The following is a 13,088-nucleotide window of genomic DNA, read 5'->3' as shown; positions in this document are numbered from 1 at the left end:
GGCTGGGTTTGAACCTGCCACCTCCAGTATATGGGGCCTGTGCCCTACTCCTTTGAGCCACAGGTGCCGCCCCCTTGTTACCATTTTAAAAACACGTTTATTAACAGGTGAGACATAGAGAAGCCATAAGGTGGTAATAACATTGGAGACTTGAGGGACTTTTTCATTCCCCTTTACTCAAGCTGTAAGGGTAAAGTCAGAAACCTCTACTCAAACTTTAAATTTTTTCCTGAGAGAGAAAGTTTGTAGTAATTAGTAAAAGGTTTTGTGATAATTATAAAGTAGAGGGATAAAGGAAAGGGTAGCTCTATATGCCTGATTATCCTTCTGCAAAGATTTTATTTAAGTAACATCTGTGTATAAATAAGGAGGATGATTATTTTATACTTCTCTTTAGACTTGAAACCCACATGACACCAGAGATGTTTCGGACACCATTGCATGAAATTGCTTTGAGCATAAAACTTTTGCGTCTGGGAGGAATTGGCCAATTTCTGGCCAAGGCAATTGAACCTCCACCTTTGGATGCTGTGATTGAAGCAGAGCACACTCTTAGAGGTACTTAAAAATACAGACTTACTTAACACAGATGTTAATTACACCATCTGTCTTGTCCTAGCAGGTAATACTTAACAGGTAGGTTAAAATGAAGGCATAATCAACAAAGCTGTGATGGTAAGGCTTCCACCATCACAGTACTTAGGTACTTTGCATGGTCACTATTATAAGGAACAATGGAAGGGAAGAAGGGGATAATGTGAGTCTTTCTTGGGAGAAGGGGACAAAAAAAGAAAACTTAAGAAAAGGGCAAGATGTTTTTCTTAACCAATACTTAAAGATCAGAACATGAATCCTAATTCTCAAAATATTTTTATGTGCATCTCTTAGAACATTTATGTTTTCTTACCATACTTATTCCAGAAACAATATAATATAATAAGGACAAAATAAAGGCATTGGATCTGAATTTAAATTTTAAATGGAACATGCAGGAACATGCATCTGCTATTCAGACTATTCCATCTTTCATTTTTTTCTGTATAAAAATCATTAACAGATGGCTGTCAGACTAGGGCATATAGATAGTTAAACTGCTGTTCTAAATTATATCTGTATTTGTAGGCCTTTTGTGGACTGTATTTGTTTTTACAACCTAGAGTACTAGGTTCTAGTACCTTCTTCTTAGGTGCTCCATATTTGGTTTTGTTCTTGTTGGCTATGGGCTTATTGCTAGCTAGCATTGGCTTAACAAAGCATAAGTGCATTGTCTTAACCTTAATCTACAAAGCAGTATTTCTTCTTTGCCCAGTTAATGAAGTAACTGTGCATTGCTGTTTTCTGCTCACATATTTCTCCCCACAGAGCTTGATGCATTAGATGCCAATGATGAGTTGACTCCTTTGGGACGAATCCTGGCTAAACTCCCCATTGAGCCTCGTCTTGGCAAAATGATGATCATGGGATGTATTTTCTAGTAAGTACTTTGGTTTTGCCTGGTAATTAGGTGTTAGAATAGTTTGAGAATCTTCTCCCCATAAAAGCAACATGCACTTAGAAGATAAAAGTAAATATTCTTAAATAAAGAGAAGTGACATCTAGATTCTGATATGAAATGAAAAAAACAAACAATTGTAGTAGGTGGGACAGCTAGACCCAACTTTGGGGAAACAGCACTGACTTCTCTAAAGAGAACAGTTCCTCCCAGGACAGTTAGTTGTTTCTTGAAAGAGTGGTGTTGGGAAAAGAGATATAGAACATTTTTAACAGAAAGTTTTAAAGGCTTAAGAGATTTGGTATGATGGGGAAGAGAGAATAAGAAAGAAAAAATATATCTGGTTATAATTTATGGTGAATATGAGGCTATTAATGTCAAAGTTCTTTTTTTCTTTTCCCCTTTCTTCTTCCGGAGAGTGACTGTACATTTTCTTTGTTAAGCCTGTTTCAGTGGCTTAACAAATAAATAAAACTAATAAAAGCAGAGTCACAATAAATACAGCTCTGACCTATATTTGACAGCACCACCCAAGCCTCTGATAGCAAGATTGTGAACTAGTCTGAATTTAATTGTGTGTTTTTCAGTGTGGGAGATGCTGTCTGTACCATCTCTGCTGCAACCTGCTTTCCAGAACCTTTCATCAATGAAGGCAAGCGGCTGGGCTATGTCCATCGAAATTTTGCTGGAAACAGATTTTCTGATCATGTGGCCCTTTTATCAGTATTCCAAGCCTGGGATGATGCTAGGTATGGTTTTGAAAGAGTTACTGTAAGATTATGAACTATCTTTAGATTTTAAACTGTATCTTGTTCTCTGGTCTTTGAGAATGACTTCTTGTACCAATTTATTTTAGAATGGGTGGAGAAGAAGCAGAGATACGTTTTTGTGAGCACAAAAGACTCAGTATGGCTACACTGAGAATGACCTGGGAAGCCAAAGTTCAGCTCAAAGAGATTCTGATTAATTCTGGATTTCCAGAAGGTAAGACTTTTCCCATTCTTAAAATACATCTGGGCTCGGCACCTGTGGCTCAAGTGGCTAAGGCACCAGCCACATACACCTAAGGTGGTGGGTTAGAATCCAGGCCGGGCCTGCCAAAACAATAAACTGCTGCAACCAAAAAATAGCTGGGTGTTGTGGCGGGTGCCTGTGGTCCCAGCTACTTGGGAGGCTGAGGAAGGAGACGCGCTTGAGCCCAGGAGTTAGAGGTTGCTCTGAACTGTGATGCGACAGCACTCTACCCAGGGGGATAGCTTGAGGCTCTGTCTCAAAAAAAAAAAATCTGAATTGACAATTATATAGTACTTGCAAATTGACAAGCACTGTATTTTAAAGTCTAAAAGCTTAAAGCTTTAAAGTCTAAAAGCACTGTCTAAAGCTACAAACTTTAGACCCTATGCTTTTCGTATGTTCTTAGCTGTTCTTAATTCTTCGAACTCAGTTTTTCATATTAATTCAGTCTTAAAAGAAGGAAAAGGCTATGTTGCTGAAAGGCAATCAAGTAATTATAATGTAGTACATAAATGATAAATGCTTCTATTAAAAGAAGGCTTTTTAATTTTCTTTAAAAAATTTTTTTTTTTTTTGGCCAGGGCTGGGTTTGAACCCACTAACTCCAGCATATGGGGCCTGCACCCTACTCCTTTGAGCCACGGGCACTGCCCAATTTTCTTAATTTTTTTTATCTTGTGGACACTGGTATAGCTTTCAGTATGAGAAATTTTTTTAATAACTTTTCCATTATAGTTTAGGAAGTGATTTATCATTAGGCCCATATGTTCATTTTTAGACTTAAAGGAAATTTTACCACATTAAACATTAAATGACTTTAAGTTAAACTTGGTGTACAGATGATTACAAAGGACCTTGTGACATTTGATGTAGAAACAAAAATTAGACTTCTTTTCCCTGATATAAAGTTGAGCTTTTAGTACTTTTCCAACTAGGTTAAGAGTCAGAATTATTTCCTGAAACATTGACAACTGGGATGCGTAACCAAAACAGGATATGTTTAGCTGACAGAAGTTAGTTGGGTAAGGTGGTAAATATTTAAAGGATTTAGCTAAAGAAAGTAGTTCTCGGCTCGGCGCCTGTGGCTCAAGCGGCTAAGGTGCCAGCCACATACACCTAAGGTGGCAGGTTCGAATCCCCAGCCCAGGCTCGCCAAACAACAATGGCTGCAACCAAAAAATGGCCAGGCGTTGTGGCGGGCGCCTATAGTCCCAGCTACTTGGGAGGCTGAGGCAGGAGACTCGCTTGAGCCCAGGAGTTGGAGGTTGCTGTGAGTGTGATGCCATGGCACTCTACCCAGGGGGATAGCTTGAGGCTCCATCTCAAAAAAAAAAAAAAAAAGAAAGTAGTTCTCTTCTTTTTGTAAGGTGACTGAATTTTTAATTTTTTCCTGAAAGTCAAAGGAAAGGGGAAAGAGCCTCTTTTATGTGGTAGAATATTTATTTACTGTGATCCTGAGATGAGATGCAGGCATTGTTGCATCCATTTTATAGATAATGAAACTGACATTGAATTGTAAATTACTTGTCTGAATTCATTCAATTAGGAAGTTGTAAGACTGACCATAACAAAATATGTCTGTATGCTTAGCACTTCCCTATCTTGCTTTCCACTTAATGGCAAAATACTCATGAAGTATAGTCTAGGTGAAAACATCAGACTTCATTCCAGTGAGTGTCCTCTTAGATTATCACTGTATCTTCATGGTTATAGTCTGGCTATTATTCTGAGCATTTATGGCTGATAGGGGGCTTTTAAAAGTCATGGTTGATTTATATTTATAAGAGAATATACAGACATTTTAGTTCCTTATTGTGGAGACTCAGCAAAGTTTCTCCTTGAACTATAGGTGCAAGTGTTGTAAGAGAGAAGGTTTTATAGACAGGTTATTCAAAAAGAAAGTAGGGGTGGGGAAAGAGTCAATTCTTCGAATTTTGCATGTAATGTAAATTCTAGTCGGTTACCTGACTTTTTTCCTACCTTATTTCTCTTAACAGACTGTTTGTTGACACAAGTGTTTACTAACACTGGGCCAGATAACAATTTGGATGTTGTTATCTCTCTCCTGGCCTTTGGCGTGTACCCCAATGTATGCTATCATAAGGAAAAAAGAAAGATTCTCACCACTGAAGGGCGCAACGCACTTATCCACAAGTCATCTGTTAATTGTCCTTTTAGTAGCCAAGACATGAAGTACCCATCTCCCTTCTTTGTATTTGGTGAAAAGGTAAGAAAAGATTAATTTAGAAAAGTTTACATTGGCAGTCCATATTGTCTTTAAAATCATTGAATACGAGTTTTAATTTTCAAAGCACTATTTTCTTTATAGAGCATTATTTAGGGCTGGGCATGGTGGCTTGCTTATACCTGTAATTTTAGCACTCTGGGAGGACAATGCAGGAGATTATTTTAGCCTAGGAGTTTGGTACCAGCTTGAGCAATAGTGAGACTCCATGTCTACTAAAATTTGAAATAATTAACTGTGCATTTTGGCATACGCCTAGTCCCAGCTACTTGGGAGGCTGGGAGATCCCTTGAATCTTGGAGTTTGAGATCCCTTGAATCTTGGAGTTTGAGGTTGCTGTGAGCTAGACCACTGCCACTGCACTCAAACCTGGACAACACAGTGAGACTCTTATCTCAGAAAATGCGGTACTTGGTGGTTGGAATGTCAAATATTTCCTCTTTTTCCATCTGCAGATTCGAACTCGAGCCATCTCTGCAAAGGGTATGACTTTAGTCACCCCACTGCAGTTGCTTCTCTTTGCCTCCAAGAAAGTCTTGTCTGATGGGCAGATTATGCTTGTGGATGACTGGTATGGATTTTCAGATGTGAATTCTTAGAATTGAGATGTAATAGAATTCAGCTGCTAATCTTAATTTGTGAAGCAAACATGACAAAATTTGGTGGCTCAGATAACTTTTAGTTTTGGGCGGGGCTGTTTGAACCCACCACCTCCGGCATATGGGGCTGGCACCCTACTATTTTATAGCATTATTTTATCTTGGGGAATGAGAAATCTTGGTAGTATGGTTCATTTTAAAGTACGTTTTTTAACTTACTTTTAAAAACTAGTAAGTTAAAGTAGTAACTTACTAGTAAGTTAAAAAACACCAGTAGAAGTAAAGTTAGTTACTTCTAGTAAAGTTAGTTAAAGTAAGTTAAAAGAACACCAGTAGAAATAAGTATGTTAGGAACTTGGTCTATATCTGACTATGAATTAGAATCTGATTAGAGTTAGAGCTTGGGTACCTCTTTCACATACTGTATGTATTAATTAGAAACTAGTGGTAAGCAGCAGACAAAAATGCACAGTCATAGGCTCAGCCGTGTTCTTACAAACCTAGACAATGCCAGCATTGTGACTCTTTCTTCACTTCTTTTATTGAAGTCTGAGTGATCTGTGTTAGGCTTTATTTATTTTTTTGTTTTAGTATGTCTATTGTATATATTATATATTTTTATTATATCTTATTTGGCTTGATAGACTTTATGATTTAAGACTCCTAATAGCTAGGCATGGATTTTAAAAAGATAGTACAGATTATTGTTATTCTTCATGTCTGTGTTTGCCTAAATCTGGGGCCATTACAGTAGTTTAAAGCATTGGTATTTATTAACTTAAATTTATTCTATAATTTGCCATATGTGAAGTTGAGAAATAATCTTTTTCTTCATATGCTTCCTCTCATTTTTTATTGTTTTTCTCCATCTTAGGATCAAACTGCAAATGTCACATGAAGCTGCTGCCTGCATTACTGCTCTCCGAGCAGCTATGGAGGCTCTGGTCGTTGAAGTAACCAAACAACCTTCTATCATCAGCCAGTTGGACCCTGTAAATGAACGGATGCTGAACACAATCCGCCAAATCTCTCGGCCTTCAGCTGCTGGTATCAACCTTATGATTAGTAATGCACGGTGAGTACCATATTGACTGTCTTTGAACCATGCAGAGGATAGAAGTCACATACTAAAATTTTTAGAGTTAGTTGATAAGAGGTTATATTCTTTAAAGTTCTAGGCAAACACTAAACATGGAATTTAGTTCTCATTAACACATTCAGAAAAAATGAATGTTACTTGCTTTTGTCTCTATAATAAATCTATCTACTGTGTCAGTTGTACATTCAGACCCTTTCTGGCTAAGTTAAGAGACAGGGTCTGGCTATTTTGCCCAGGCTCATGTCCCAGTTCCTGGCCTCAAGCAGTATTCTCTTGCCTTAACCTCCTGAGTAACTGGGATTATAGGTTCACACCGTAGTGTCCAGCTTATCATAACCTTTTAATATGAAAAGGGAAACTGGGCACAAATAAGCTCCAATGTCAGTCAACTAGTAACTGGAGCTGGATTCAAACCCAGGCAGCATGACTTTTGAAATAGTGTTCTTGTGCCATACGGTGGTCTTCCCAGCCAGTCAGATGTACAGAAGAATTTTTGAGAAAAGGAATGTTTAAAGAAAAAATAAGTTTCATGGGCAGGTACAAATGAAGATGCTCGTGTATGTTTAGAAGGAGAGAGGCAGGAGAGGGGGGTGAGCAAGGAGGGGGTTTTTTTTTTTTTTTTGAGACAGAGCCTCAAGCTGTCCTCCAGGGTAGAGTGCTTGTAGCATCACAGCTCACAGCAACCTCCAACTTCAGGGCTCAAGCGAGTCTCCTGCATCAGCCTCCCCAAGGGTAGAGTGCTCTAGCATCACAGCTCACAGCAACCTCCAACTTCTGGGCTCAAGTGAGTCTCCTGCATCAGCCTCCCAAGTAACTGGAACTACAGGCACCCGCCACAACGCCTGGCTATTTTTTGTTGCAGCCGTCATTGTTGTTTGGTTGGCCCAGGCTGGATTCAAACCCACCACCTTAGGTGTATGTGGCTGGTGCCTTAGCCACTTGAGCCACAGGTGCTGAGCCAACAAGGAGGCTTTACATGTAATCTCTGAGGAGCAGAAGTCTGGAAAACTAGAAAGGGTAGGATAAATATAAGAGTTCAGGATGTGTGAATATGATGGTGGCCCAAAACACAGTGGTGAGAATTGAAATGGGGAGAAGTTACTAATTGATAAGCTTGCAGTAGGAATTAGTGGTGGACATGAAAATGGGGGAGCAGTGCAGTGAAGGGAGGAAGACAGATTGCCTATTTCTGATCTGGTAGCACTGAATTAGTAGTGCTACCCTCTACAGTTGCACAGAAGGAATAAGCAGTTTGGGAGTGGGAGGTGTGTATATTGAGTTAGTTATTGGTGGGACATCTTGATAACTGTAGTTTTTCATTAGCTCTTATTTTCTGTTTGCCACATGACAAATTGAAGCCTGAACAGATTAACAGACATCTTACAGAAACATAATTCAGAGTTAATGCAGTAAAACATTTACTAATAAAGACCCAATAGTTTATTGCCATTTCTAGGAATCTCTTCCTGGCATACTATTTAATTCCTGCTGTCTTAGAACACTAAATTGTAGAACTGAATAAAAAAGGATTATCTTGAAATTATGAGGACATACTGCCAAAACGCAGAGCCCTTGAAATTAAATCAGAAAGAACTTCAGAAAACTGAATGGTTACAGTTGATGACTTTTAGAACAGCAGATTAATTTCAGTTTGTGCTAGTGTGTTTGACTTTATTATTTTTGTGAATTAAATTTTCAAATATGACTAAATGTGTACATTTGGTGAGTAGCTGAGAAGTATTAAGAATGCTTTGCTAAAGTGCTGGTTTTGTGCTTTTCCTAGGTATGGAGATGGTCCACGTCCTCCCAAGATGTCCCGATATGACAATGGAAGTGGATATAGAAGAGGTTCTGGATATGGTGGTGGAGGCTATGGCAGTGGGGGCTATGGTGGCGGGGGCTATGGCAGTGGGGGCTATGGCGGCAGCTCCAACTCCTTTCGCGGAGGATTCGGAGGGGGTGCTGGTGGAGGATATAGAGGAGGTTCACGAGGTGGCTTTAGAGGCAACTCTGGAGGAGACTATAGAGGGTCTAGTGGAGGCTACAGAGGATCTGGGGGATTCCAGCGGGGAGCTGGCAGGGGAAACTTTGGAGGTGGCTACTTTGGACCTGGAAGAGGAGGTGGTGGTTATTAAAGCTTGGTTATGTCAATGCTTATGCGTAGGCGTTAAAAAAAATAAAAGCATGCGATTTGTTTTCCCAAGTTGTTTATTTGCCACCTGGAAAGTAAATCCATTTTCTACCCTTTCTGTGGTTCATTGTAGTTTAAGGAAACTAAGTGTGTAGCTGCCGTAGTGTTTTGTTTATATTATGTAAAATATAACAATCTATTATAAAAATACCACAGTTTGTATTTTTTCTTTAGTAAATATTGCGCTAAGGCTGAACATTTTTACTTTCTTCCAAGCATTGTCTTTGAGAAGTCTTAAGACCAAGGTTAACACTTTTTTAGTTTCCAATATAAAAATTAGTTTCCAGCATAAAAATATAATCAATTTACAAAATTCAAAAAATATTTAGATGAAGAATAAAGGTAAGTGAAGCTTCACCAATGCATAAAGTTTAGAATTTGAGGACAGAGAGGGCACATTTTTAACACATTTATGTACATTAGCATGTCTATTGTCTTTAATACCTTGAGGCATCAACCAGTGTAGTGTTTCCTTTCTTGATCATTCATCCCCTTACTGTCTGTGTAGAAAAAAGACATTCAAGGTAGAGGATGTTGTGACAGTTGTCAGGTGACTGGAATGTTCTTCCAAAACAAGAGTTGATTACACTCCTCCCATTCAGAAAATGAAAGGTGCTGGAAATAGGGAGAGAATTTAGGGGGGAAATAAGTGGGAAAGTGCAGTGTTTCTGCTTCCACCACACACATCCTGGAGCTTGGGGTCATAGTGGGTTGGCACTGACAGTTAGATCTATCCTTCCAGTTCATACAGCAATGAAAGCAGCCCTGATTTGCGCTCTGGTTGGCAGCTTGCATAGTTGGCATCTTTACTATATTTTCAGGCTTGAAGGGTTTTGGCAGTGACAACCCAGCTGAGAATGGTGTGAAAGAGAATTATAAATCTAATTTGGTCCCAAAGAGATGTTCAAAAGTTAACTGGAAAAAAGGCTCTTGGTCAGTTCCAGGGAGCCATGTTGCAAAATATTCTGTGTGAAGGGAATGTGTGGGTACTTTGTCCTTGAGCAATATGTTGGGATCTCCCATACTGTGAAGCTGCACTCCCAACTCCCTGGACATCACCTATCTCATAACATCAGGAGAACATCAGTAGTTGTGCCATCTTAGGGTCAATTCAGATAACTAGAAAGAAGACATTACTGTTGCCAAGCACTTACTTAAATGGCAATTTCCCTCCCTCTGAATCTGGAAACAGAATTGGGACAGGAGAATAGTTTTTTTAAAAAAATGAAATTTCTAATAGGATTAGAACTGACATGAATTTTGGTTGTGACTGAGAAAATAGTTCCTAAATTACACAATATTTACCTAAAATGTTTAGGTGTGAATATAACTGTCCAGAAGTCAGGAATGAAAGTTTTTAAAAGTTGTATTTGTTTACCCTTGATATTTGTTGATTGTCCTATTTCATGTAATATGAAAAGATTGCTAGATCAAGCATGGTTCACGCCAGTAATTCTAGCACTTGGAGAGGCAGAAAGGAGGGGGAGGGGATCACTGGAGCCCAGAAGTTTGAGGGTATAGTGAGCTATGATGACACCACTTAATCTAGCCTAGCCTATGCCACAGAGCACAGTTCCTGTGTCAAGGGGAAAGAAAAAACTTCTGGACCATGTGGGGAGAATGTGCTATTGAATCTTTAAAAGATCACCTGAATTTTATGATAGTGTCTTAGCTTTTAAGAAAATGTGTGAATCAATCTGTACTTCTTGGGAACTGATTAGAGTCACCAACTTGTCCTAGTTTTCCCAAGACTGGTTTGCTAACAACTGGGAAAGTCAGGTAAACTGGAATGGGTTTAGTCACTCTAGTATTTATTTTAAATGGAAGCATTTTTAGGAATTTTCAGTCTTTGAAATTCCCTATTTCTTGCAAACCTAGACATTTAAGATAAAAGTCACAAAAGATTTGACTGCATAATTCAGTGTTCAATGTGTCTCAACTGTTATACCTGCAAAATATTTTTCATGTTAATCATGTTAAGAGTATAATATGCTTGTGGGTGTTCGTACTTCACTAATTATCGTAATATTGAATGATTAAAATTTTTACAGCTCTAAAGTAGGAAGCATATTCTCACTTGTTATAGTGGTGACTATCAATAAAATAAGCACAGTAGGATTACATTAACCTGTTGATCTAAATAATTTTTTTTTGGTATTAGTAGTTCTAAAGTTTCCCAAATTACACTAGGATCCTGATATCTGCCAATGGCTTCAAAATTTTATTGGTAAAATAAATGTTCGTCTTACATAACCACAAAATCTGCAAAATATCAAATTACGAAAACTGCAAAAAAAAAAAGGAAAGGACTTTTAGATGGGAAGATTATTCTGGATAATCCAAGTGGGCTCAGTCTCATCACATGAATCCTTAAAAGTGGGAAAGGCAAAAGTGGGTCAAAGGGATGAGACACAAGAGGCAGGAGAGATTCAAAGGAGACAGGCTAGTAGGTCATACTTGCTAGGTTTGAAGATGAAGGAGGCTATGAGCCAGGAATACAAGCTGGTAGAAACTGGGACCCTCAGCAGACAACCAACACAAAAATGGATCTCAGTCCTACAGCTATAAAGAGCTGAGTTCTGTCAACTCTAATGAGTGAAAAAATAAATCCTAGAGCATCCATAAAGAAAAGTAAGAATCCAATGTACTCAATTCTAATATGAAGGCAATAGAAGAGCTAATATAAGGGTAGGGGAATGGGGGGAGAGAGGGATGGAAGACACTGGCACACCTCTTGGGGGTGGGACACAAGTATAAGAGGGACTTTAACCAATGCAGTCAGTGAAACCTAATTCTTTATACCCTCAATAAATCCCAAACAATAAAAATAAATAGATGCAGACCTCTTGACATCTTGGTTTTAGTGAGACACATGTCAGACTTTGACCTACAGAACTTGAAGCTAATAAATTCATGTTAAGCCACTAGTGGTCATTTGTTATGACAGCAGTAGAAAACTAATGCAATAAATAATACATATATTTAGTCTTGTATAGGGGAAAGTAAAGATAGGTGGAAGGGGAAAATCATTCAATGAAAGCATTAAAATGTTTAAATATTTTTTAATCTTTCAATTTAAACTACCATTTTAGTGGGCCATGAGAACTATTTCTGAAATAAAACTTTAACATTAATCCAAATGCTTTAACTTGTGACTATTCTAATATCCCCCTTTAAATTTGCTTCTATCTTATTATTATTCATTTCCAGATTTAGATTTTGCATTACTTTGGAGAGCACTGTATCATCTTTTTTATCTCCTGAAGCAGCCCCTTTGTTCAAAGCATCTTCTGCTACAATAAAATACTGTTCTGTTGGTTGGAGAATGCTTACTCCATAGCCATTGTTGCTGTAAATATGATTATTAGTCATCTTCAATTTGGGTGCTGGAAGAACCTGTAAATTGAGGAAATTAGTTTTTCCATTTTAAGTTTTATAAAAAGAAAGTATGAAGTAATGAACGTATAGAAATTAATCTGGAATTTATTTTTGGGTTAAAATGTTTTTAAAAGCAACTGAGATTCTTAGTTTTGAACAAGTACTATTTTCCAAACAGTGATTAATGTAATATGAGCTATGATAATATTTAATGAGAAAATACTAAGTGGTTTTCAAATTATTTTTATCAGTTATTTATTGATAAAAATAATTTGAGATCAGGATATAGCAACAGACAATGAAGTTGACCTTTTATAACAAAATAAACATGAAAATAATATCAAACAATATGTGATGTGGAGAAAACAGGGCAATGGATAGCATGACTGGGTGAAGAGGGGTTACCACTCAACTGGAGTGTTATTTACATTTACAGCTTCTTTGAAGAGGGACAGTTAACATTCATGTGTAATTAGGTAGCCATCTTAAGGTCAACAGAAAGCGTTTCAAGTAAAGGAAACAGTCAAACAAAGTTAATAATTTCTAAAACACAAAGCCAGTGTGGCTTGAATATAATGCATGAGAGCAGTCAGTGGTAGGAGATGAGGTTGGAGAAGGCAAGGGCCAAATCTTGCCTGATTGTATAAACTGTGCTTATTAAAAGCTTTACATTTAAGTCACCTCAGGATCTTGCTAAACTTCAGATTCTGTTCAGTGGGTCTAAGTTGGGCTGGAGAGTCTACATTTCTAACAAATTGCTGGGTGATGCCATTGCTCCTGGTCCATGTCTCACACTAAGAAACATGGATGTGGTTCTTAAGGTGTGAGTTCAACCAGCAGTATTAGCATCACCTGGGAACCTACTAGAACAAATTATCAGGCTTTACACCAGACCTACTGAATCAAACTGGAAGGACCTCTATAAGTGATTCTGATGGATGCTAACATTTGAGAACGACTCAAAAATAGAAAAATACTTAAGAATAAAAAAAAAAAAATGGGTGAGGCACCAGCCATATACACTGAGGTTGGGAGGTTCGAACCCAGCCCGGGCCAGCTAAAAAAAAAAA

General features: G+C 38.0%; 2 protein-coding genes across 3 annotated transcripts in view; one reads left to right on the top strand and one right to left on the bottom strand.

Annotated features, from left to right (window-relative positions):
• The window catches only part of DHX9 (DExH-box helicase 9), a 54,318-nt gene extending 45,666 nt beyond the window's left edge, over positions 1–8,652 (top strand). For both annotated transcript variants that reach the window (XM_012802666.2, XM_012802667.2), the window contains exons 21-28: positions 398–558; positions 1,363–1,474; positions 2,080–2,241; positions 2,349–2,476; positions 4,504–4,733; positions 5,207–5,322; positions 6,225–6,425; positions 8,233–8,652. In XM_012802666.2, coding sequence (XP_012658120.1) covers positions 398–558; positions 1,363–1,474; positions 2,080–2,241; positions 2,349–2,476; positions 4,504–4,733; positions 5,207–5,322; positions 6,225–6,425; positions 8,233–8,584 — 1,462 coding nt within the window. In that variant the 3' untranslated portion in view covers positions 8,585–8,652. The remainder of the gene's footprint in view (positions 1–397; positions 559–1,362; positions 1,475–2,079; positions 2,242–2,348; positions 2,477–4,503; positions 4,734–5,206; positions 5,323–6,224; positions 6,426–8,232) is intronic.
• Positions 8,653–11,784: 3,132 nt separating this feature from the next.
• The window catches only part of SHCBP1L (SHC binding and spindle associated 1 like), a 45,237-nt gene continuing 43,933 nt past the window's right edge, over positions 11,785–13,088 (bottom strand). Inside the window, exon 8 of the mRNA XM_003785796.2 lies at positions 11,785–12,036. Coding sequence (XP_003785844.1) covers positions 11,785–12,036 — 252 coding nt within the window. The remainder of the gene's footprint in view (positions 12,037–13,088) is intronic.

Source organism: Otolemur garnettii, unplaced genomic scaffold (genome assembly GCF_000181295.1).
Source record: "Otolemur garnettii isolate 467f Iridium unplaced genomic scaffold, OtoGar3 scaffold00016, whole genome shotgun sequence".
In the NCBI taxonomy this organism is placed as follows: Eukaryota; Metazoa; Chordata; class Mammalia; order Primates; family Galagidae; genus Otolemur; species Otolemur garnettii.
Note: the sequence above shows the minus strand (reverse complement) of the source record. Positions and strands in the feature narration are given on the sequence as shown.